We start from the raw sequence: 22,702 nt of genomic DNA on the forward strand, positions 1-22,702 counted from the left end.
GGGGCCCAGGCCCAGCTGTGGAGAGTAGAGGGTAGGGGCACGTTAGGCTGGGGCAGCAGCAAGGCTGCCAAGAGGATGTGTTCTGATTTGGGCGTGAAAAGGAGGAACCCAGCCAAGCAGGTGGGAGGCCTGTGCTCTCTGAGCAGAAGAGTCTATGCTAAAGTGGCAGGGGAGCTGACAGGTTATAGAGGGGAACCAAAAGAAAACATACTGAGCTTCTCAGAGAAGTGAGGGGGTGGTGAGACCTCCAAAGAGATCATTATAATAGGTCAGTTACAGGTGTCGAGACGTTCAGATTCTAGAGGGCCCTAAAGCTTGCAATAAAGGGGCACGTTCATTATCTTGTGGCTTCCTGGTTTCTTATACACTGTAAGAAGTCAGAAGAAAAGGGCAAAATCATCAGCAGGCTGTCAGCCTGTGTCTGTCTCAGAAGCAGCTGTGTCGGAGTTCATAATGTTTCTGAAGTGGTGTAAGGCCCATGGTCAGGAACCCTTCCTTCTGCCATTCTGAGAGCTCCCAACACCGGCCTCTCTGGGCACCACACCCAACCAGGAATGGAGCATAAGGCAGGTACTCAATGCTCTGCTTTATGCATTTGTTGAGGACTTTGCTGTTGGAAGGATATGCTTGTTCTGACTGCTCCTCTCAGGCTGTTTTCTATCACACAGCTTCCAGAAGGAAGAGAAGGATTTCTGAACATTTTGCACAGCACCAATGTCAGCGTCACACTCACTAGGAGGCCCAGAGATGATGCCAAACTGTCTGAGATGCTTCGATGATGAGTGCCAGTGAAGTCACAGAGACCAAGAGAAGATGTGTGCTCTGCTGGGCAGGAGGCATCTGCCCCTCTCTGCCAGGCATGGTTCACGTCTTTTCCTCTTTGGCGGGTCTTGAAATCAAGGACGCGTGCTGGGGCTAGAGTCAGGCTACTAGGGGTGCACACAGTCCCCAGTGGTTCTTGGTCACACAGCTAGCTAGGGTCCTCTTGGAAATCCATGGCATCTAAGCTATAGAACAGGCCTTCGCCATCACAGAGTAGCCCTTGGCCCTTAGGCATCATGTAAGGTTGGCAGGTGAAAGCAGAGGTCTCCCCCACAGACCCAGCCCACACAGAACGAAACCCACTAAGCTTACAAAGAGCATTTGGAGAGGAAACACAAAACCATCACAAAATTCTAGACCTGACAGAGCTCCTACAGCAACCCCCTTAATTACATAGATGAAGCAGCTGAGGGCCAGAGAGCTTAAGTGACAGCCTGCTATTTGGAATTTTTTTCAGAAGCCAGTAACAGTAGGGTTTCTTAGATAGCCAGACAAAACTCATATATTATATATTAGTAAAGATGAACTGGGGAAAGAAGGGAGAGGCTGTCTTATTAGTATGCACCAGGAGGACTCAGAAACATCCCACGTGCATGTTTGGAATAGACACAATTTCCAACAGAAAAAATGTGTTGAGGCTATCTCAAGGTAAGTTTGTTTAATTGGACAACCAGTAACAGGGTTGTGGGGGAACCCTCTCCAATTGAAGTAATTCCCTCAGGCCCCAGGGCTGGCCTGGGACTTGCTGATGAGATTATTTCTGTGTAGGGCTGGCAGAGGTCCCAACACTCAGTGATTCTAGGACAGAGCAAGTCCCTGGGGGCGGAAGACATCGTTAGCACTATCAAGTCCTACTTATACAGCACCTGTGCCCAGAGGTGGTGCTGAGGGCTGGCTCACCGCCTGTGACACCTTATCTGAGGAGTCTGTGCCCTTGACAGGAGGAAACTAGATATTGATGACCACAGAAAGGAGGCAATGTTGTGGGTGATTCTAAATGAATGTAAGGTTTTCGATAGGATTTTCCTTCTTGGTTATGTTTGTTTAGGTTGGTAGAGAGGGAGTTGTATTTTCTGGGCAGCAAGGAATGGTGGAAAGGTTGTATGTGAGCAATGGAGAGCAGACTGGGATAGGGACACACACTCTCTAGATCCCCACGGAGCCAAAGCCAACTGTTTTTGCCACCTGGAGTACTAGCATTCAGGGTTCAGCCCAAGATCAGAAGCCAAATAACATGGGACTCCATAAAGGCTATTTCCCCACATAACCAACTATGCCGTAATTCTTCATGAAGATGCTATTTATTTCCTATTGAATGTGGTTAATTTTTGTGTCTGTGTTACTTATTGATTGCTGAATAACATTATGAATAATACATAATTCTCTGAAACATCAGAGCTTCTTCATTTCCTACTTCATCCTTAACTCAAGTTGGGTATGGCACAGGCATTTTTATATCTGACAGATGGAGAGACTGAAGCTCACAAGAGACCACAAAGCTGGCTGTGGCTGAGCCAAGACCGGGACATGACTTATCTCACATCTAGTCGAGGGCATTTCCCACTGGAGAGCACTGCCCATGCTGACCTGGCCTCGCTGGGCTCCCCTAGGGAGGGAGGCGCTGACCTGAGCTGCTGGATAAGGTCTTCGCCTTCCTTGATGACGTTGAGTGTGGCATCTAGAGTGGCGGTCTGCTGCTGCTGGAACTGTTTGATCAGTTCCTGGACCGCATCCACTGAGTCCGCACAAACGTCCTCCAGCATCTCCTTCTGAAGGTCTTCCATCCATGTCCACAACTGTGGGGGAAAGAGCAGAGACCCCATGCAGGGCAGACAGGAGAGGTCAGGGCTGGGGCCAGGGCCAGAAAGTCAGACATGAGACATGCAACCTAACCTCCACCAGTCAGTGTGATGTCAGACTGTCCTTCTCACTGGCATACCTACATTTAAATTCATTATACATCTCTGTTAAGTTCACTCCATTAAATTCACTCTGTTAAGTTCACTGTTTCTGTTCCCTAAGGATGAGAACCACCCCAGGCTTCACTTCCCTGTGGATCAGTGAAACCTGCCTTCGTAGAGCAGGGCGATCACTCATCTTGGAGACACTAGGAAGAACAGGGGATTGCTGAGGGACATATATTATTTCATCTTTCAGAAAGGAGGGCTGCACATACTCCAGACCACTAGAGGTTGATTTCTAGAAATGTACCATGACTTTGGAAACATGCAAAAAGGAATGGGCTGCTCAATAAGAACCAAATGAAGAAGGGGTGCTGGGGTGGCTCAGTTGGTTAAGCCACTACCTTCAGCTCAGGTCATGATCATGGAGTCGAGGGATCGAGTCCCACATTGGGTTCCCTGCTTGGTGGGGAGTCTACTTCTCCCTCTGACCTCTCCCCTCTCATGATCTCCCTCTCTCATTCTCTCTCTCTCAAATAAAAAAATAAAATCTTAAAAAAAAGAGAACCAAGTGAAGATTAATTTTTAAAATATGAAAAAAAATTTTAAAAATATGTGTCATGCTAAACTATTTTGGTCTTTTCAGGGGTGCTAGGTTGGTTAGAAGGTTGAATGCTAAAAATGTAGCTTATCTTAATTTTAGGGTAAGGATGCAACATTTCCCCCATTACATTCAAAGCACTGAAATGCAGCCAGGGTGATATTACTGGTCAGGCAACTTTAAAAGAGCTAAGTATAATGTTGTGAACAGAATAAGTACTGGAAATGATGAGGAGCTGGACTGAATTACTGAAAACTCATGTAATGATAACTCTTCTTCATACTGAAACTAGGTCTCCATGGCCTGCCACAGGGCTCCATTTCTAATACTCCTACCAAGCATGCTCACAAAATGAGGAAGGGAAAGATGAGTCTGGTGCTTGCTTAGAAATAGGGAACCTTCACCTGGCTAGCTAGAAAGATAAGCTCAGGCCTCTACCAGGGAGAAAACAAAACAAAACAAAAAATAGTATGGAGAGAAAATGGGGAGACAGAATCAGATGTAGATTTTGGCCTAATCTTTTAACTCGTGGTGCCTTTGAATAAATCATTCCATCCTTTGCTCTCTATGACTTCATGTGTAAAACACGTAACGTGATGTAGGACTTGATCCCAGCACCCCAGGATCATGACCTGAGCCGAAGGCAGACACTTAACGACTGAGCCACCAGGTGCCCCTGAACACATAAAACTATTAATAAGCCCTTGGCATTGTGATGATTGCCCTAAGGGATACAAATTACTATTATTCAGTGTTCCTGTCATTTAGCAGCTTACAATCTAGTTGTAATTCAGTTTATTTCCTTTACCAAAAAACAAAAACAACAACAACAACAAAAAAACCCCACCCTTTTTTGTTGTAAAAACAGACAGCAAGTTTTCCAGACCATGGAAGCTGGGATACATATTCCTAAATGTATGAATGTACTTATTTAAAATTGGTTTGAAACCAGGAAACCAGGAAGTTCAGGGTATTGGTCGCTGTTGGTTCATGTTATTTCATGTTGCCATTTGGCCTAGAGAACAAAAGCTTTTTCTACAGGTGCTGAAGTCCCTGGGTAAAAGATAATGGGTTTTCTGAAAACTTACTGTACAGACAGGCAGTAGAGCATAATGGTTAAGAGTTTCAAGCCCCAATTCTACCATGTATCAGTTAGACAACCTTGAGCAAATAAGCTACCCTCTTTGCACCCCAGTTTTCCTTATCAGTAGAGTGATAATAATAGTATGTACTTTTATCAGTAGAGCGATAATAATAGTATGTAGTTTTATTAATATTACTAATAAGTTGGTACCATGTGTGTGTATGTGTGTATGTACATATACACAAATAAGTGAGTTATATCCATATCTATCTATATAGATACCTGTATCTATATATACCATTTAGAAACAGTGCCTAGCATAGAGGAAGTGCTAGGTATTATATTTAAAAGATACTTTTGATGCAAGCCACCTCCAGTTCCCACTAGAAGGCAGCAGGAAAGTTTAAAGTACTCCTTCATTTTGGAATTAGTAAAAGATCAACACCAGATTTGGTCTTTCAGTAGGCTAGGTTGAGCTGGGCCTCTCTTTGCTGTTTTTGCTGCTTTGTCCTGGGATGTCTAAGGAAAGCCTAGAGACTGGAAAGTCTAGATATTTCTAAAGGAAAGAAAGAAAGAAGGAAAAGAAAATAAAAGGGAAAGGAAAGGAAATAAAAGGAAAGGAAAAGAGGATGTAAAGAGAGAGATAAAAACTGTAGATACCAAACAAGTCATATAAGACTTGATTAGAAAGTTGAAAGAAAGAAGAAACAAGAAGACTTGAAAAGAAACTTGATGTGTTGAGGGAGGACAGGCATCGAGACAGAAGACCGATCAGGGTAAGGTTGGTACTTGCTATTACAGGAATAAGAGACAGAAAAGAGGCTTATAGGGATCTTGAGAATTTTAATTGATTTAAGATAATTCTGTTCTCAGTACCATCCTTAAGCTATTTTAATGGCTTCATAGCTTAGAGGTCTTTTCTTCTTCTTCTTCTTCTTCTTTTTTTTTCTCCACACCCAGCTCCCAGTGGAGCCCAATGTGAGGCTTGAACTCATGACACTGAGGTCAAGATCTGAGCTGAGATCAAGAGTCAGACACTTAACGGAATGAGCCACCCAGGCACCCCATTCTCTTATTTTTAATAAAACTTGAACACCTCTGGTTGTAGGTCTAGGGAAGAAAGCATCATTTTTTTTCTGAGGAAATCCACCATGCTTCATGGCTCTCCCTCCTCCTGATGGTGATGCAGCTAAACAGCAGGGGTAAAGAAACCGACCATAGAAACTGCCAGATAAAAATGAGACATCAGTGTTACACACAAAGGGACTAGGGAAAGACTAGGGACGTCTGAGGTCACTGTCATTAGAAAAATGTGTCCTCCCCCCCAAACAGTCTTTGACTAGTGAATTGAAACTGATTTCTCACATTTCTAGTCACATATTCTATTACATTATAAACAAATTTGTCTAAGGCAGAATCAAACCTACTTGCTGCTAAGGAAAATCAGCTAAGAGATAAATGATGAAGGACAGTACTCGGTGCAGCTCAGCCCAGTGGTTAGCGGGCTGATAAGAAAAGAAGCACTGGTCTACCTTCAGGAGGATAAAATATCAAACAAAATTGCTTGTGATTAAAGAGAATTTGTCTTGGAGCGAGGGAAGGGGACTACAGCACCAAAGGCAAAACATTAGTGACCTCTTTCTCTATCTGTCCTTCTGTTATGAAAACAAACAGAAGAAAAGGAGCTCTTGAATGATATTTACTGGTGATAATTCTTGATTCTGCCTCTCTTGGCTACTCCTTGAGCAGGGAAAACGACTTTACTTCAACTACTTTATATTGAAACTGGTGAGTGTGTGCACGTGTAGGCATGTGTATGTATGGGCTCTGCAGCTTATCCCTAAAATCCCTTCCAGCTCGAATTTGCTATGGTTTCTCTTCAAAGGCTGATGTCAAGAAGAGGATAGCAAAGAAATGGCTTTCTAAACTAAAACACAGTAGTCTCAGCTTGGACACAGAGACATCCAAAGTCCAGAAACTTTAGCAACAGCTTAAGGATAGCTATGATATCAAGTTAAGACACTATTAGCAACCTAGAAAGCTTGAGTTGTGAGCCACTTGCAATCCCACAAGGTCACACCCACAGAGGTGACCATAGGAGCAGCACAGGTAAATCGTAAGCTCATAATACGATTTTTTGAATAAGGACCTCTGAGGTGTACATAAAGTAGACAAAAAGGAACATTAGTGTCCCTAAACTATGAGTAAGGCCCAATATTCAATTTCCTAGGCTACAATTTTCCCATCTGAATGTCCTGTTGGTTTTCTTCTGTGTATGTGTCCATCTGACTTAGCCCTGAAGAGTGTGCCTAGATTGCTTTGAAAAGAATCCACATCAGAGTGCCACTTCTATTAGTAATTTACTAGTTATCAGGCAGTCAGTGAAACCCAGTTGGAATGGTCTCTCCCTTCAAGCTACCACAAGCAATGACTGCCAAAACTAGGTAAACTCATGGAGTTTGTGAGGTAATCCTGTTGTTCTCCATTTGGTTTCTCTCCCCTAGGATGATCCTTTTTACCCTCTGTGTAAAGAGAGTCCCACACTTTAGCACTGCGTCTTTTCCTTCAATCCACTGCTTCCAGAATGACTCTCATGATTCAGACATTTCCAGATGCTCTTCTTGGTCAAACACACCTGTAGTGAAGGGACCCATTCCTTCAGGGCTCTGCTCTTTGGTTGGCAAGGATTACTCGGTCCATGTGGACAGACGCACTTAGGTGGTTTTATGTGTTCTTCCTCTCAGAGAAAACATGTGGTTGTGGCCCCAAATACGTGTATTCAAACAATGGACCTAATTTGAGAAGTTCTAGAACCTTAGCAAAGGTGCAGTGGATGGAGCCTTTGAACGTACTACATGAAGTTAGTCCTAAAAGTATACCGGGGAGTTCAGGAGCCCATACTGCCTGCAGAGAAAGAGGCAATGGAAAAAGGCAGGGAGGGAAGGGCAAGGAAGGGAGACACTAGGAGGTCTGTAGAACTAATGAGGCTTATGGATGAGTGGTTACGGAAGAAGGTAGTCTGTACCGCTTTCCTCTGCTGATTGGCGGTTCACAGCTGTGGAGCACTGTGCTGGGACAATCCACAGCCCTAAGATGTCTCACAGATCTAGCTCCACAGGGTGAACCACCCTCCCCTCACTTTGAAGAGATCGTTTTTTTCTTTGGCATTGATGACCGGCTTTTATTTCTTTCTTTCTTTTCTTTTCTTTTTTTTTTTTTTTTAAAGATTTTATTTATTTATTTGACAGAGAGAGATCACAAGCAGGCAGAGAGAGAGGAGGAAGCAGGCTCCCCGCTGAGCAGAGAGCCTGATGCGGGGCTCGATCCCAAGACTCTGAGATCATGACCTGAGCCGAAGGCAGTGGCTTAACCCAGGAGCCACCCAGGTGCCCCCACCCCTGGCTTTTATTTCTTAAACAAACATCGTGACAGTTGGCAATTGAGATGGAGGCCAAAACTGTCTTGTTCTTGCAAGCATCATTGCTTTGGAAGACTGATTTCGTTTTGGTTCTGTGGTGGGTGGGGAGAGGACCATGTGTTCATATGAGTGTCTGAGGTGTTTGTGGGATGTGTGTGTGTGTGTGTGTGTGTGTGTATGTGTGAGTGCATGCGTGCCTGTTTGAGCAGAAAATAGCACGGAAGAATGATTTCACAAGTTTAGAAACAAATAGAAATGGGCATTTAATTAAGCTGTGTAATAAAGAGTCGAGGTTGATTATCTTGGCCACATTCTTTAGTTAATTTGACTCTCATATTATTACTAGAAAAGTATGTAAAAATGGATATTTTGAAAGCCCAGAAATTGCAGCATTTCCATGGAAACCCCAAGGAAAGAGAATTCTGTCTGGACAATCTCTGTGGAGCAGATGACACTTGCTACAAATGCCTTCTCCCTGGACAAAGAAAGTGAGGACTTGGGTAAATTCTTCTCCCTATATTCTCCCTAGCTCTCAAGACCAGCAAAATGCCAGCTTCCCTCCTGTCCCTAGGCAAAAAGAAGCTATTGGAAAGTTCAGCACTATAGATACGAATAGTTGAGGCTCTGTGAACATAAGAAGGTCCCAACACATGTTTGTCGGCTCTCTTTATAGTGTCGCTCTTCTCTCCAAAGGGGATGACAAATTTTATTTTTGTAAAATAACATTAATTGGGATTGTTATAGATTTCCAATCAAACATGTCACTGAAGGAAAGTTATAAAATAAAAGAATGCAAAAGAAAATTAAATCACTCATACATTTAACTTCTTTGTATACTGCTTTCTGGTCTCTATCCTATGTGTGTATCAAAATTGTGATTGTGCTGGATATACAGTGTTCTTATATATTACACTACAAGCCCTTTCTCATGCTATTCATGATCTTTGACAATGTGATATATAATAACTATATAATATTTCGCTGGCTAGATGTACTGTGAATAGTTTAAAGGATCACTCAACATGGACTATTTAGATAGTTTTTAATTATTCAAATTATGAAGAACACTGAAAATTATGAAGAACACTGCAATAAAATGGTTAGAAGGTTTTTAACTTTCCAGACTCCCGTGGTCACCAAGAATTCATGATAGAGGGCCAAAAGGATTAAACACACTATTCAGTCTGTAGAAGAAATGGGCTTGAAGGGTATCTTCCTCCTGTTTCCTCTCTGATCCTAATTGGAATAAATCTTTTGATGTAGGAAGTGGGAAAAAGTAAAATTATGAACTTCAGCCTCGGGAGTCATGGGAAACCTAGGTTAAATCATTTATGAAGGCCGATGCTCAGTTCCTGCCCAGAAATCTTTTGTACAGGGAGCTCTACCTAATTTCTTCGAAATCATATCCCACAATAACATTCTATTACACAGTGGCATTAATGCAAAAATTCAGGAGATGGCTGATGCAGATAGAAAGGAAAAAAGAAAAGGAAAGAGGAGGGGGTGCCTCGGTGCCTCAGTTGGTTAAGTATCTGACTCTTGATCTCAGCTCAGGTCTTGATTTCAGGGTCATGAGTTCAAATCCCACAATGAGCTCCACACTGGGCATGGAGCCTACTTAAAAAAAAAAAAAAAAAAAAAAGGGAAGGAAGAGGAAATTAGCCATAACTAGGCAGAAAGGATCTGTGACAGTATTTATCAGCCTCTGCCTCCCACACCCACAACCTAGCAACATTTTGCATTTCTCAGCTAAGATCTACCCTCCCTATCAAGGCCTGGTTTCAAGGGTTGAAAATGTAAAGAGGAAAAAGAAGGGTAAGGAGAAGGAAGAAGAGCAGAGGAGGGGAGGAGATAGCAGAGGAACATGAGAGGAGAGAGTGTGGAACAGCAGAGGCAAGCATGAGCAGTCTTCAGGAAGACACGTAAGGTCTCCACAGGTGAGAAGCTCCATCACGACACAGACAGACTCTTGTGAGCCTGAGTTTCCCCATTTGAAACTGTGTTTAAGAAAATCTAAACCATAAGATGATCATGACGATTCCATGTGTCTGGCAAGGAGTAGGTGCCCAATTAAAAAAAAAAATACTACCTATTATGCATTGAGTGCTTACAATGAACCACATCTTAGGTCAGGGAAATTATTTGTATTATTTCAGACTTACTCTTATTTATTATTGTTATTATCACCATCAAATAAAGAAGATGAAAAGAAGAAAAAGAAAGGAGTCTTGAACACTAGAACTATAAGGGGTCTCAGGGCCACTGAATCCAACTGCACGATTTTATAGATAGGGCAACCCAGGGCCAGTGGCATAGTGATCTGCATAAGCTCACATGGGTTTTTTTTGTTTTTTGTTTTAATTATGTTATGTTAGTCACCATATAGTATATCATTAGTTTTTGGCTCACATGGTTCTATAGCAGCGGACTCTGGACTAGAATCCCAGTCTTTAGGTCCATGCACAGAACATGGAGATACGGCTAAACTAACCTCACCCATCACCTCCCTGGGCAGCGAATACCCCCACCGCCCTCATGGGGAACATGACTCCTGTTCATTCATGCTCCATTCCATCACCCACAGGCTCATAATTAGAAGAGAATACACAAGACTTTGCTTTCTGAAACCGTTATTAAGAATTAGGTGAGCCCCAAGCAAGCAGACAGCCCGGCAGGAAAACCTGGATTAAAGCTAATCCCCTTGCTTTATAGACACTCATCAGAGAGTGGCTGTGGGTCCCACAGAGAGGAACCAGAGCCATCTTCAGGGAGCTCGCCAGCCCTCCATCTGCCTGGGGAATCTCAGTTTAGAAAACATTATCTTTTCATGCTTTTCTCTGATAGGCACTGCAATGATTTGCATTCATTCCCACCAAGTGTCAGAAAAGCCTGTGAAGTAGTAACAACCAGGCTTCTTAATGCATTTCAAATATCAAAAATCAACTTAATTAAGCAGGGTTAATTTTTTTTTTCCTGAGAAGCAATCAAACTCTAATTAATACTCTATTAAAATGAATTCCTGGAGGAACACAAGCACGCACACACCTAATGAGTTCATCTGCCAAGGGTGTTATTATAGAGGATGCTCAGTGTGCCTCCTCGCTGGCCACTTACTCCATTTCAGAGTGCGCCATGTTAATCAGAAATGAAAAGCAATTGCTGGTTTGCAGCCCTCCTCCTCTCTATGAGGCCCTCCGCCCTGCCAATAGTGTAACCTAATCCATCCTCCCCTCTCTCCTCTCTACTCTGAATGATTCAGGCCAGACTTAAGCCCAGCTGGCTTCCTCCGGCATGAGGGTAATTTCCCCTTTCCTTCACCGGCGGCCCTCCACCATCAGGCAAGTTGAGAACCAACTCGCTTTAACATCAACCCTCTGGCAGATCTCATTAAGAAGATTTAATCCTCTGTTTTAAAAAGATAAAAGAAAAACACAGAACACATTTGCAAACTCTGTATGCTTCTTGCTGGTGGCAAAGATGATCAAAGTTCTGTTGGACTGATTTCTGACAGGAAACAGCAACCAAGAGAAAGTGGGTCTGGGGTGGGAAAGGAGTCCGCGATTATACATTTCCTTTTGTCATGGTTATTTCTACACCAGGGATCCCCAAATTTCTCCAGCTGCAGACTGAATGCTCTAGCAGACTTGGTCAATGACCTGCTTCTGTGGCCCTCCCCCCACTTGAGATGAGAAGGAAAAAATTTTGTTCCATTCTGGTTGAGACCTAAATACAGGTTATCAGGGGCAAATTGCGAGTGTCATCACTGTCAGGAGGCTAGTAACCCTAAAACCACCCAGGCCCCCGGGGCATACCAGCCAATGCTCCCTTTCCACCAGCCCACCTTACCTCTTTGGTGTGTGTGTGGAAGGAGACAGACATGTCCAGGAGAAGCTTCCGCTGTTCCACCCGGCGCACAAAGTCCTGGATGCGTACCTCCAGGTGTCGAGCTGCCTTGTAGATCTCCTCCGGGTCACATTCCCCTGTCTGTGCCAGCTGCTCGGCGGCTTCTAGGAGCTTGTCCGCATTGGTGTAGGTATTCTGCCAGCAGCAACAGTGAGCGAAAGTCAACTTGCAGTCACTAACCGAGCTTCGCGCCTTCCCCCAGACCACCCGGGGCTGCCCAGAGCTGCAGCGCAGGGCGTAGGCGGGGAGCCCACAGTTCCCTGATCCAGCACGGAGGAGCTGAGTGCCAGGCTCGCCTGCCGCCTCTCAGCGAGCTAGCAGCTTGGCAGCTTGGCACAAGTGGGCACTAGCTAGGTGCCTCCTCCGTCCCTGAGATTTCTCAGAGGTGGGATGTCCCTGGGAAGAAGAGAGGAGGCATGCGAGAACTCCCGTCCCCCTGTGCGCTGCGACTCCCCACCCTTGCGAAGATCCATCACTGCCTTTGCATCTCAGGCTGTAACTGCCAGAGTCAGAAATACCTCATCCACAAAGATCGTCTGTGTTTCTATGCGAGAACACCCAGGAAACAATAACTGGGGACTTGTTCGACTTTTGCCCCCAAGTTCCCTGTGACTACTGGTGTTTATCTTCTGGAACAGAGCTATCTCTTTGCAGGGGAAGGGGTCAGCAATTCCAGGGAGCTGACAGAAGGAAGCAGCCACGGTCAGAGAGAGGAGATGCAGGCTGTTCCCTGTGCACCCAGTGAAGGCTTAATGTTTGCAGGAAGGCTGGGGAGGAGCCTGGCGATCTTAAGGGACTGCCTGCACTCGCATATTGCCACACGCACACACACACACTCCTCCAACTCCTGTCTGTATACACCACAGTATTCTCTAGAGCATTTAAAAAGGCAACCAGATTGTAATTATTATTCATCAGGACGGGAGTCACTGCCTTTATAAGAGTTATGCCATGGATTCAACTTTTCCTCAGCAGGCTTCCCTTAAAAAAGATCCTGATATTCCCTGCTTGAGAACTGGTGACTCAAGTGTCTATCATATTTCTTAATATCCCTACAGTCATTCAATGCCCTATGGAGTGGTGAATAAGTGGTAACTGGTGAGGGTGCAAATCTGGCAAAAGGAAAGTATCAAATGCACAGTGAATGAGAACTGAAATGGGTTTATGAGTAATGACTTGGCCTATGGAAAAGTGGTCTTTAGTGTCCGTGGAGTTTTCATTTTTTATTTTGTTTTTTTTTTTTTTTTTTAAGGGGTGGGTTCTGTTTTGTTTTGCTTATTTATTTATTTATTTTTTGATTCACCTGAAGATCTGGGCATTAAAGATTGATTTGTACTCCTTGCCTGCAACCTGAAAATTCCCATGTTGAAGTCCTAACACCCAGAACCTCAGAATGTGACCTTATTTGGAAACCGAGTCATTGCAGATATAATTAGTTCGGACGAAGTCCTACTGGAGTAGAGCAGGTTCCTAATCTAACACGACCAGTATCCTTACAGAAAGGATGCCATGTGAAGATGAAGCAGAGATTGGGGCATGCATCTATGGGGCAAGGAATGATAAACATTGCCAGCAAACCACTAGAGTTAAGAGAGGCAGGGAACAGATTCTCCCACATAGCCCTCTGAAAGAACCAATCCTGTTGACACTTCGATCTTGGACTTCTGGCCTCCAGAACTGACAGACAATACATTTCTGTTGTTTAAGCTCCCTTGTTTGTGCTGCTTTGTTATGAAAGCCCTGGAAAGCTAATGCGCTGGGGTCGAAACTTTCAGAGGCTGTTGACACAGACTCTCGGTTTTACTGAGGAAGATGGGCAAGCCTTCAGTAAACACTTGTCATGGTTTTAAGAAATACTTAGAGAGGTCCCAGTGGCTACTTAAGGAATGTTGTCTGAAAAACAATGGCCTAGGCAAATGTTGTCCCAATACAGGTGAGTAGAGTGGTGGTGGGACTTGAAAAGGAGGAAGAATCCCTCAGTGCCACTTAGGGAATTCATGGAATTGTGGTTGTCCACAATTTCTAGTAAATATACCCAGAGCAGATGGGAGGGAGTTTTGTTTTTGTTTGTATGTTTGTTTGTTTGTTTTTTCAGGAATCCCTCATATTTTCTATCTTAAACCCTATAGAATTTCAGGAAACCCCAAAGAAACCCACAGGTTGTGACCTTATATTTTCTAGGCAAAAAATTAATATCTGTGGCAAAGCCAAAGCAAGCTTATTTGAAAGTTAAGTTTGAGACCAATAAGAGATAAATAAAAAGCAAAACCGAAGGACCCACTGCACATAAAGTGGACAACTTGTCCCCTTTTGTCTGGGATTTTCCTGATTTTAACACTAGACGTCCCATCACTTCTGAGCAAGTTGGAATGGCTGATCACCCTAAGACATACCTAAAACACCTTAAGACATGCTCTGAGTCTCTCAGGAGTACAGATGCATATGCAATGTATGCTGCCTCCAAAGATTATTATATAATCATTCTTGAAAGAAATACTATGGTAACACATAACACTGGGCAAGTAACACAATAATAATTAAAGGTTAAAGTTTCTTGACATGATAGCAAAACTGAGAATAAAAACAGTTAATCAGAGGTGCCTGTGTGGCTCAGTGGATTAAGGCCCTTCTGCCTTCAGCTCAGATCATGATCCCAGGGTCCTGGGATCGAGCTCTGCATCGGGCTCTCTGCTCAATGGGGAGACTGCTTCCTCCTCTCTCTCTCTGTCTGCTTCTCTGCCTACTTGTGATCTCTGTCTGTCAAATAAATAACTAAAATATTTTAAAAAAACAGTCAATAATTATTGAATAATTTTCACATGCCAAGAACAATCTAAAGATTTATATATATATTAACTTCTTAATCTGCAAAATAACCCTATGAAGTCAATACAACCATTAGCTCCATTCTACAGATGAAGAAACTGAGGCACAAATAATTTCTGCCAAGGTCACATGTCTCATAAGTGACAGAACCAAGATTAAAATCTTTTCTGGTTTCAGAGACCAAGCTCCAAACTATTACACTATGCAGTCAGATGAAGAAGGGCCTTGGTGTGCCATGCTGAGGAGTTTCACCCCAAACACAGTGGGAAGCCACAACAGTTCTAAATAGAGGACAGATGTGATAGATATCTAGTATATAAAGACCCTGCCCTGCCTCTATACAAAGTGAAGGCAGGATTTAGCAGAGAAGAAAGAGGGCTTCTCATTGACATGATTCCCTTTTCTTTATGCTCACAGTACTCTATGTTTATTCATTTCATGGCCATTATCATCCCCATAGTAACAATGTGCTCCCATGGGTATCTCTCTACTGGTCTGTGAGCTTAAATGTAGATTCCATGTTTCATTCATCTTTGGTTCTTCATACCAGGAACCATGACTGGTTTACTACAGGTACTTGTTAAATGGTTACTGAATGAAAAGGCACAGAGATGGGAATGAGCGTGGTATGTTTGGATAAGCTGAGTCAACCTGAATAAATTAGACAGTGGTTAGAAATGATACTGGATAATGCAGAAAAGAGAAAAAAAATTTTATAAAGAGAAAGGGATAATAAAGGCAGGAGGAAGGGCAAGGGAGTCAATGCTAAAAGCTGGGCTCCCTGCTTTACCTGCTGCCTGGCCCTCCTCCCTATCACTACCAGAAAGAGATTTTAAAAAGCAGATCCAGTCACACCTCTCTTCTACTCAAAACTGTTCAGTGGTTTTCCACTGCCTTTGGGGTAAAATTCCTTAGCATGGCATGCCAGGCCCTTCTTCATCTGACACTTGCTTTTTCTCAACAGCCTCAGCTCACATTTATCCCCTAGAGCCAATGAAACAACCTGCTTACACTACCGGAAACTCATTGCACTGAATCCTGCCTCTATTCTGCCCGAGATGCCCTTCCTCCACTTTTTGTACATGACCAATTCTTACCCTTTAAGGCCCAGCCTAGGCATCACTTTCTCCAGAAAGTCCATCCTCATAGCCACTTCTTACACAAGGTTGGCTTAGATGTGCTCCTCTGAGGTCTCGGAGTGATCTGTGCCAAGCCCCTCCTTGATACCTGCCATATTCCAATGCAAATATTTGCCTTTCTCATCTGCTAAGAGGCACACAATGTCTTTTATCTCTTTCTGTTAGTGCCTGGCACCAAGTAAATGCTCCATAAATATTTAGTGAATGAATTAATAAATTAAAGAATACATCACTCCCCCATCAATCCTAATATTTAATCCTTGGCTCTCTTCAACTACTTGGTACAAGACCTTACATGCTAGAATTCATATGCAGTGTTCAGTCCCACTTGATTTATTCTACTTCCTGGTACAGTCCTGAAATAGAAATGTGCTTAGAGACTATCGGCTAGAGTATAACCAACTTCTGACCAAATAAACAGCAGTTTCTGCCCCAGGTCCAGGGTTGGACTTCACTCTGAATACAGTTCCTAGGCATTCTTTGGTTTCCAAGCTTCCTAGCCTCTGCCTTATACTTGACTCCTTAACAGAATTACCCAACTGATATGTCAAAAGTGGGTAGAAGAGCTGAGTTATTGATCCTTCAGCTACTGAGGCTTTCAAGCAGGGCCTGTGGTCATCCTGAGTCAGACAACTGGGACACACAGATAGCTGTAATTTCTGTTCTTCTCTCCCAATCCCTATGTCAACCAGGTAAAATGCCCTAGATAATTCAGGCCTTCAGTCTACCTTCCATTCACCCTGCTGCACCCCTAGTCCATTATTTATTTACTTACTTATTTTTGCTTTTTCCTCATGGAAGAAAGAGAACTAGGATAACTTGTCTCTACTTATCTCTGGATTTTGACATTAGTGAATGGCAGACAAATCAGGGTGATACCCCAAACTTTACATCAGAATAGTACTTTACAGTTGACAAACAAATTTCTTTCACCTTCTTTCCTTACCCAACCTTGAGCAGATATGCAGAGAATGCATCTGTATGTGAGGACATGAGCCAAGGCTGGGGAAAAAAAAAACCTGAAGGAATTAAAGGTAATGGCACCCACTATTCACACAAGGCTGGGAATGATACCTGTTTCCACCAGGGACACTGGAAAACCTCATGAATCATAGGATATTAGGTAGAGTACTCAGAAGAGTCTTGCCTCCGCAGGGGTAAATAATTAGCCTTAACCTAGAACTGCTGTGGTCCTGCTTAACAAATTTTATAAGACCTGAACAGATCAAACTTTTTTCAAGTAACTTAACTAAATCCCAGAACAAAGCTTAAGAATATTTATAGGAATACAGAAATATTCAGCAACCAACAAGGTACCTAGTAACCAACAGATACCATGTCTGGTGTCTAATAAAAAACTACTAGACAGGGGCACCTGGGTGGCTCAGTGGGTTAAAGCCTCTGCCTTCAGCTCAGGTCATGATCCCACAGTCCTGGGATTGAGTCCTCATCAGACTCTCTGCTCAGTGGGGAGCCTGCTTCCTCCTCTCTCTCTGCCTGCCTCTCTGCCTACTTGTGATCTCTATCTGTCAAATTAAAAAAAAAAAAAACTAGTACACATACAAAAGAGCAAGAAAATATAACCTATGATGAGGAGAAAAATCAATTAAAACTGACCTACAACTGACACAGATATTAAATTGGTAGATAAAGCTTTTTAAAATGGCTATTACAATTGTATTTCATACATTCAAAAGTTAAATAGAAAAACAGAAGATACAAAAAAAAAAAAAAAAAAAGACCTTGCACTCGCACTTGAAGAGATGAAAAATATACTGGATGGTAGTAGGTTAAACAAAGGAGAGGAAAGATTACTGAACTCAAAAACATAGCCAGAAATTATTCAAAGTGAAATGCTGAGAGAAAAATAATTTTTTTAAAATGAAGTATCAGTGAGCTGTGGGGCAACTTCAATAAAGCTAATACCCATGTAATTGAAATCCCAAAAAGAGAGTGTGGGAGGAAGAAAAGATGTTTAAAAAAATAATGACCCCCAAATTCCAAACTTACTAAAAACTATAAATCCACAGATATAATAAACAAAAACTTAACCTAAGAAACCCAAGGAAAATTATACCAAGGCACAGAAAAATTGAGTCAAACCAAGTGGAAAAAAAGGAAAGGAAATCTTAAAAGTGGCCAGAGGGAAAGAAAGACATGTTACACACACACACACACACACACACACACACACACGGTTGGGGGTGGGGAGATGTAAAGATTGACAGCAGACTCCCTACAAGAAACAATGCAAGAAGAAAATTGTGGAACAACTTCTTCACTGAAAGAAGGAAAAATCCTGTCAACCTAGAATTCTATGTCCATCCCAAGTATTTTTCAAAAACAAAGGTGAAATAAAGACATATTGAGGCATACAAATCTGAAAGAATTCTTCACTAGCAGACTTGCATGACAAGAAACATTTAAGGAAGTCCTTCAGGAAGAAGGAAATGGTACTGGATGGAAATACAGATTCACACATAGGAATGAAAAAGAACTCTAGAAATTAATTACATGGTGGGAAAAATGTAAGATTTCATTCTTATTATTTAAATCTCTTTAAAATATAATATAAAAATAGCAATGTAGCATGGAGTTTATAGCACATGTATAATAAAACACATGACAACAATAGCACAAATGTCAGAAAGGAAGAAATGGAAATATACTATTATAAGGTTCTTATATGTAAAATGGAATAACTTCATTTGAAGGTGAACTGTAATAAATTAAAGTCACATACCATAACCAACCCTAAAGCAACCATTAAAGTAATGAAATAGTTATAGCTAATAAACCAGCAAAGGAGATAAAATGTAATCATAAAAAATACTCTGTTTTCATGATAAGTACATTCTTTAATCCCCATCATTTAATTCCCCCCTCCACCCTCCTCTTTGGAAACCATCAGTTTGTTCTCTATGGTTAAGAGACTGTTTCTTGGTTTCTCTCTCTTTCTCTCTTTTTTCCTTTGCTTGTTTGCTTTTTCTTAAATACCACATATGTGTAAAGTCATATAGTATTTGTCTTTCTCTGACTGGCTTATTTTGCTTAGTATTATACTCTCTAGCTCTAGACTAAAAGTACATTAGTGCTTTCCAAGGGATACTGGGGCTGAAGTGATTGCTAATGGTTTCAGAATTTCTTGTGATATAATTGTTCCAAAATTAACTGTGATGATATTTGCACAATTCTGTGAATATACTTGCAACCATGGAGTTGTATACTTTAAAGGGGTGAATTGTATGTTATGTGAATATATCTCAATAAAGTTGTTTTTTAGGGAAAAGGAATATTCAATTAACCCAAAACAGAAAGAAAAAGGAAGATAAGAATAGATGAAAGAAATAGAAAAAAATAATAAGATGATAGATAAAACATATCAATAATCACATTAAATATAAGTTGTCTATATACCATAATCAAAGGGCAGAGATTGTCAGGTTGGATTAAAAGGCAAGCCCCAACTATGTGCTGTCTACAAGGAATACAGTTTAAATGTAAAGACACAAATAAGTTAAAAGTAAAAGGGCAGAAAAATTGCAGCATGATAACACTAATCAAAAGAAACCTGGTATGGCTTTATTAATATCAGACATAGTAGATTTCAAAGCAAATCATATTCCTGGGGAAAAAGAAGGTCATTTCATAATGATAAAGGGGTCAATTCATCAAGAAGACATCATACTGCCAAACATTTATGTACCTACAAACAAAGCTTTAAAACATGTGAAGCAAAATCTGACAAACTTTCAAGGAGAAACAGATAAATCCACAATCACAATCAGAGATTTAATACCCCTCTCACAATAATTAAATAGAAAAAGTAGACAGGAAATTAGTAAGGATATAGGAGATGTTAAAACTTGATCTAGCTGATCTGACTGACATTTATTAATACTCCATCCACAAATAGCAAAATACACATTCTTTCTAAGTCTTTACAGAACATTTACCATCAAAGAACACAGTATAAGTTTATGAGGTGTCTACAGGTGTGCCAAGCATTGTATTAGGCTCTTTATATACATTACCTCTAGACTTTAGAATCAATATTAAGATGGGCATTATTAATTTCATATTTCAAATGAGAAAACTGAGGCTCAGAGAGACAAAGTAAGATGTTTGAAGAATGCTCTGTAGCTAGAAAATGGCAAGCAGGGTTTCTGCAGCTGTCACCTTCAGGTACTTTTCACTAAATCAGGTAACATGATGCCCCCAGTTTTATTTTTGTTTTTCATCATTTCCTTAGTGATTCGGGGTCTCTTCTGATTCCGTACAAATTTTAGGATTATTTGCTCCAGCTCTTTGAAAAATACCAGTGGAATTTTGATTGGAATGGCATGTTCTTATGACTTTGATTTCTAAATTATGATATTGCAATTATTCTCTTGCAATTGCTATTTTTTGTTTTGTTTTGTTTTGTTTTGTGATACACTTCAAAGTGAATATGGTGACTTCCAGAGAAAACTGCATTCTCTTTGAAGGAAAGAGTCCTATCTTACTCATCTTTTCTATCTGAACTACTCATCAATGTATCTAGTAGGTGCAGTGCTCTCCTTTCAATCGGCACTGAATCCCAAAGCCGTGCAGGCCAGGATCTTGTCAGCAGTAAGGCTTGGAAATGGATATTTACCTTGCCTTCGAATGTAGGTAGTACCCAATTTAAGAATAAGTATTGACCTAAAAGTTCCTTTGTAAACCTTTTTTTTTTTTTTTTTAAGATTTTTTACTTATTCATTTGAGTGAAAGGAGAGAGAGGGCATGGGCAGGGAGGTGGGTCTCACTGAGCCTGATGTTAGACTCAATCCCAGGACCCTGGGATCATGAACTGAGCTGAAGGCAGATGCTTAACTGACTGAGGCAGCCAGGTGCCCCCCTTTGTAAGTCTCTTATTTAACACTGAGAATGTAAATGGGAGTTAAATTCCCAGGATAAAATAAAGAAATTCAGTTGAGCACATAATATGTTTAAAATTTGGTACTAACATAGTACATCATGTACAATCAACCAACATTTATAACTAGGCTGATGAAGGAAAACGTTTTTCAGTTTTCATTCCCAAACACCAGGCACACATTTCTTCTCCATTTGCTGGCTCTCACAGGGAAGCAGGGGATAGACTCTGGCAATGGCCAAGTGGTCTTTGGTGGGAAGCAGTAGGAAAAAAGTAGGAAACTGCTCCTAGTACTAGTGATGGTTAACCCACCATATTACATCTGCTAAAAGGACATCTTCTTACGGTGTTCTGAATAAAGAAACAAATGATAGTTGCCTTCATTATGGCAATTTGTATGTCCAAACAAGGAGTGTCTAATGAGTAGTCCTAACTAGAGGATCCTTAAATTGGAGACTCTCTGTACAAATATTCAGCCTATTAATTGGGACTAATACCAGAAATAACTACTATAGATGTCAAAAGCTCCCAACATAAATGGCTTGGGTGTTGAGATTATCTCTGGAAACCTCACTGCTGGCTATATCACAAACACATACACAATCACCACCCTGTCCCATTCTCATATGCATTGCTACTTGCTAGGAGCATTTTCTTCTCTCTATCTGAAATGCTGTAGCCCCTTTTCCTATTACTGATAAACAGTGTATTTCCAGAACACGTATTTTAAGTAAAGCTTTTTTTTTTAAAGTAAAGTTTTATTTTCCTACAGTCTAATTTTTATGCATTTAAGAATGTACCAAGGTCTAGGAATTCTGAGAAAAGAATAGCAGTTATTTTTCACTAGGGTGTTCCCTCTTTTACTGACCCTTTTCTTTCCTTCGAATCGCATCAGCCGTCTTCATTTACATGCTATACTTTGAAGGAACTTCAGTGTGTTTCCTCTCAGCTACAGGCTAGAGGTTGAATATCTAGTTACTAGCAGGCAAGAGAGCAAAAGAATAATGAAAACTGTTAGCATGTGGCCTATTATCATCTATCTATTTAATATAACAACAACATAGAAACAATTTGTTTTCTGGACCAAAAGACAGGGTGGATCCTAGAGGTTGCCAACACAGGTTATAAGGTATGATTTGACAGGAAACATCAGGTCTAGCTTGTAAGAAAGACTGGTCAGTTTCCAGAAAATGTGGCCATGCCTAGGGGGCTGAGACAGAAAGCAAGAAAGAACTTTGTCCCTGACCTTCCCCCTTCTTGTGCATCCAGGACCTGGAGAGCAGTAGAAGGTAGACACCGGGCTATAGGCTGGGCCTGGGAGAGCAATACTGGTGCTCGATGGAAGATGGTGCAAACAGGAGGGAGGATTAGAGGCCAGAGGCTGGCCTAGAGCCTCAGGCTGGGACAAAGGAAAGGGTCCTAGGGAGCTGAACAATCAGGAGGTCAAAACCAGGAGAATGCCATGCAGATACAAAGCTCTGAAGACTGAGGAAGGAAGCGTTTCATCTTCTTTCTGCTGAACAGGCCCCATATGTAGCCAGCTGGATTCAGTATTGCTAGTAAGCAACCTACCACTCCCAGAAATTGATAACGTGGTTTCCACCCTTCCCTCTCCTTCCTTCGCCAACTCTCCTTGAATTGGCAAAATAACAAAGGGGAACATGTAAGCATAACAGAAAAATGTGGGCAAACATTCAAAAAGTGAACAAGGTAGACCTAAGTGTTCAGACATGGATATATTAGATTGCCCAGTTATCATGGCCCTGTAGAAGTTCATTCTCACGTGGAATGTCTGCAAGCCACGGAAACAAGCAGGTGGAGAGACTGCATCTCTACAGAACAAAGATGAATAGGGCCACCTGCTGTAGGGTTTGGCAACTCAAGACATACTTTGGAGGGGGGTGTACCCAAAGCAATGTTCTCTTTCAAAAGATATAACTTTGCAGTGTTGCTGTTTTTCCTGGTTTCCATGTTCTATGTCTGGCTGCCAGTGGGAGGCAGTGGGTGTGAGAGGGGGAAGGCAGGGCTCTGGGGAGACAAGACAGTTAGCTTGAAAATACTGAGGAAAACCTGCAGGCTAGGGCACTTTTCTTTTCTCTCCCAGTCCTAAA

The 22,702-nt window shown here is 41.8% G+C and overlaps 1 protein-coding gene across 21 annotated transcripts in view; it reads right to left on the reverse strand.

Moving 5' to 3' along the window:
• Positions 1 to 22,702, reverse strand: part of KALRN (kalirin RhoGEF kinase) — a 661,801-nt gene that overhangs the window by 309,801 nt on the left and 329,298 nt on the right. For 15 of the 21 annotated variants that reach the window (XR_014303322.1, XM_082700867.1, XM_082700853.1 and 12 more), the window contains exons 11-12: positions 11,673 to 11,864; positions 2,410 to 2,618 (exon numbers count right to left, since the gene is read on the reverse strand). Coding sequence is in view for 20 of the 21 variants with exons in the window: in XM_082700867.1 (XP_082556993.1) it covers positions 2,410 to 2,618; positions 11,673 to 11,864 (401 nt within the window). In the remaining variant the exon portion in view is untranslated. Of the gene's footprint in view, positions 1 to 2,409; positions 2,619 to 11,672; positions 11,865 to 12,247; positions 12,480 to 22,702 lie in introns of those variants that run through there. The other 6 variants (XM_082700868.1, XM_082700854.1, XM_082700851.1 and 3 more) reach the window with 2 other exon arrangements.

Source organism: Mustela nivalis (genome assembly GCF_964662115.1).
Source record: "Mustela nivalis genome assembly, chromosome: 1".
Taxonomy (NCBI): domain Eukaryota; kingdom Metazoa; phylum Chordata; class Mammalia; order Carnivora; family Mustelidae; genus Mustela; species Mustela nivalis.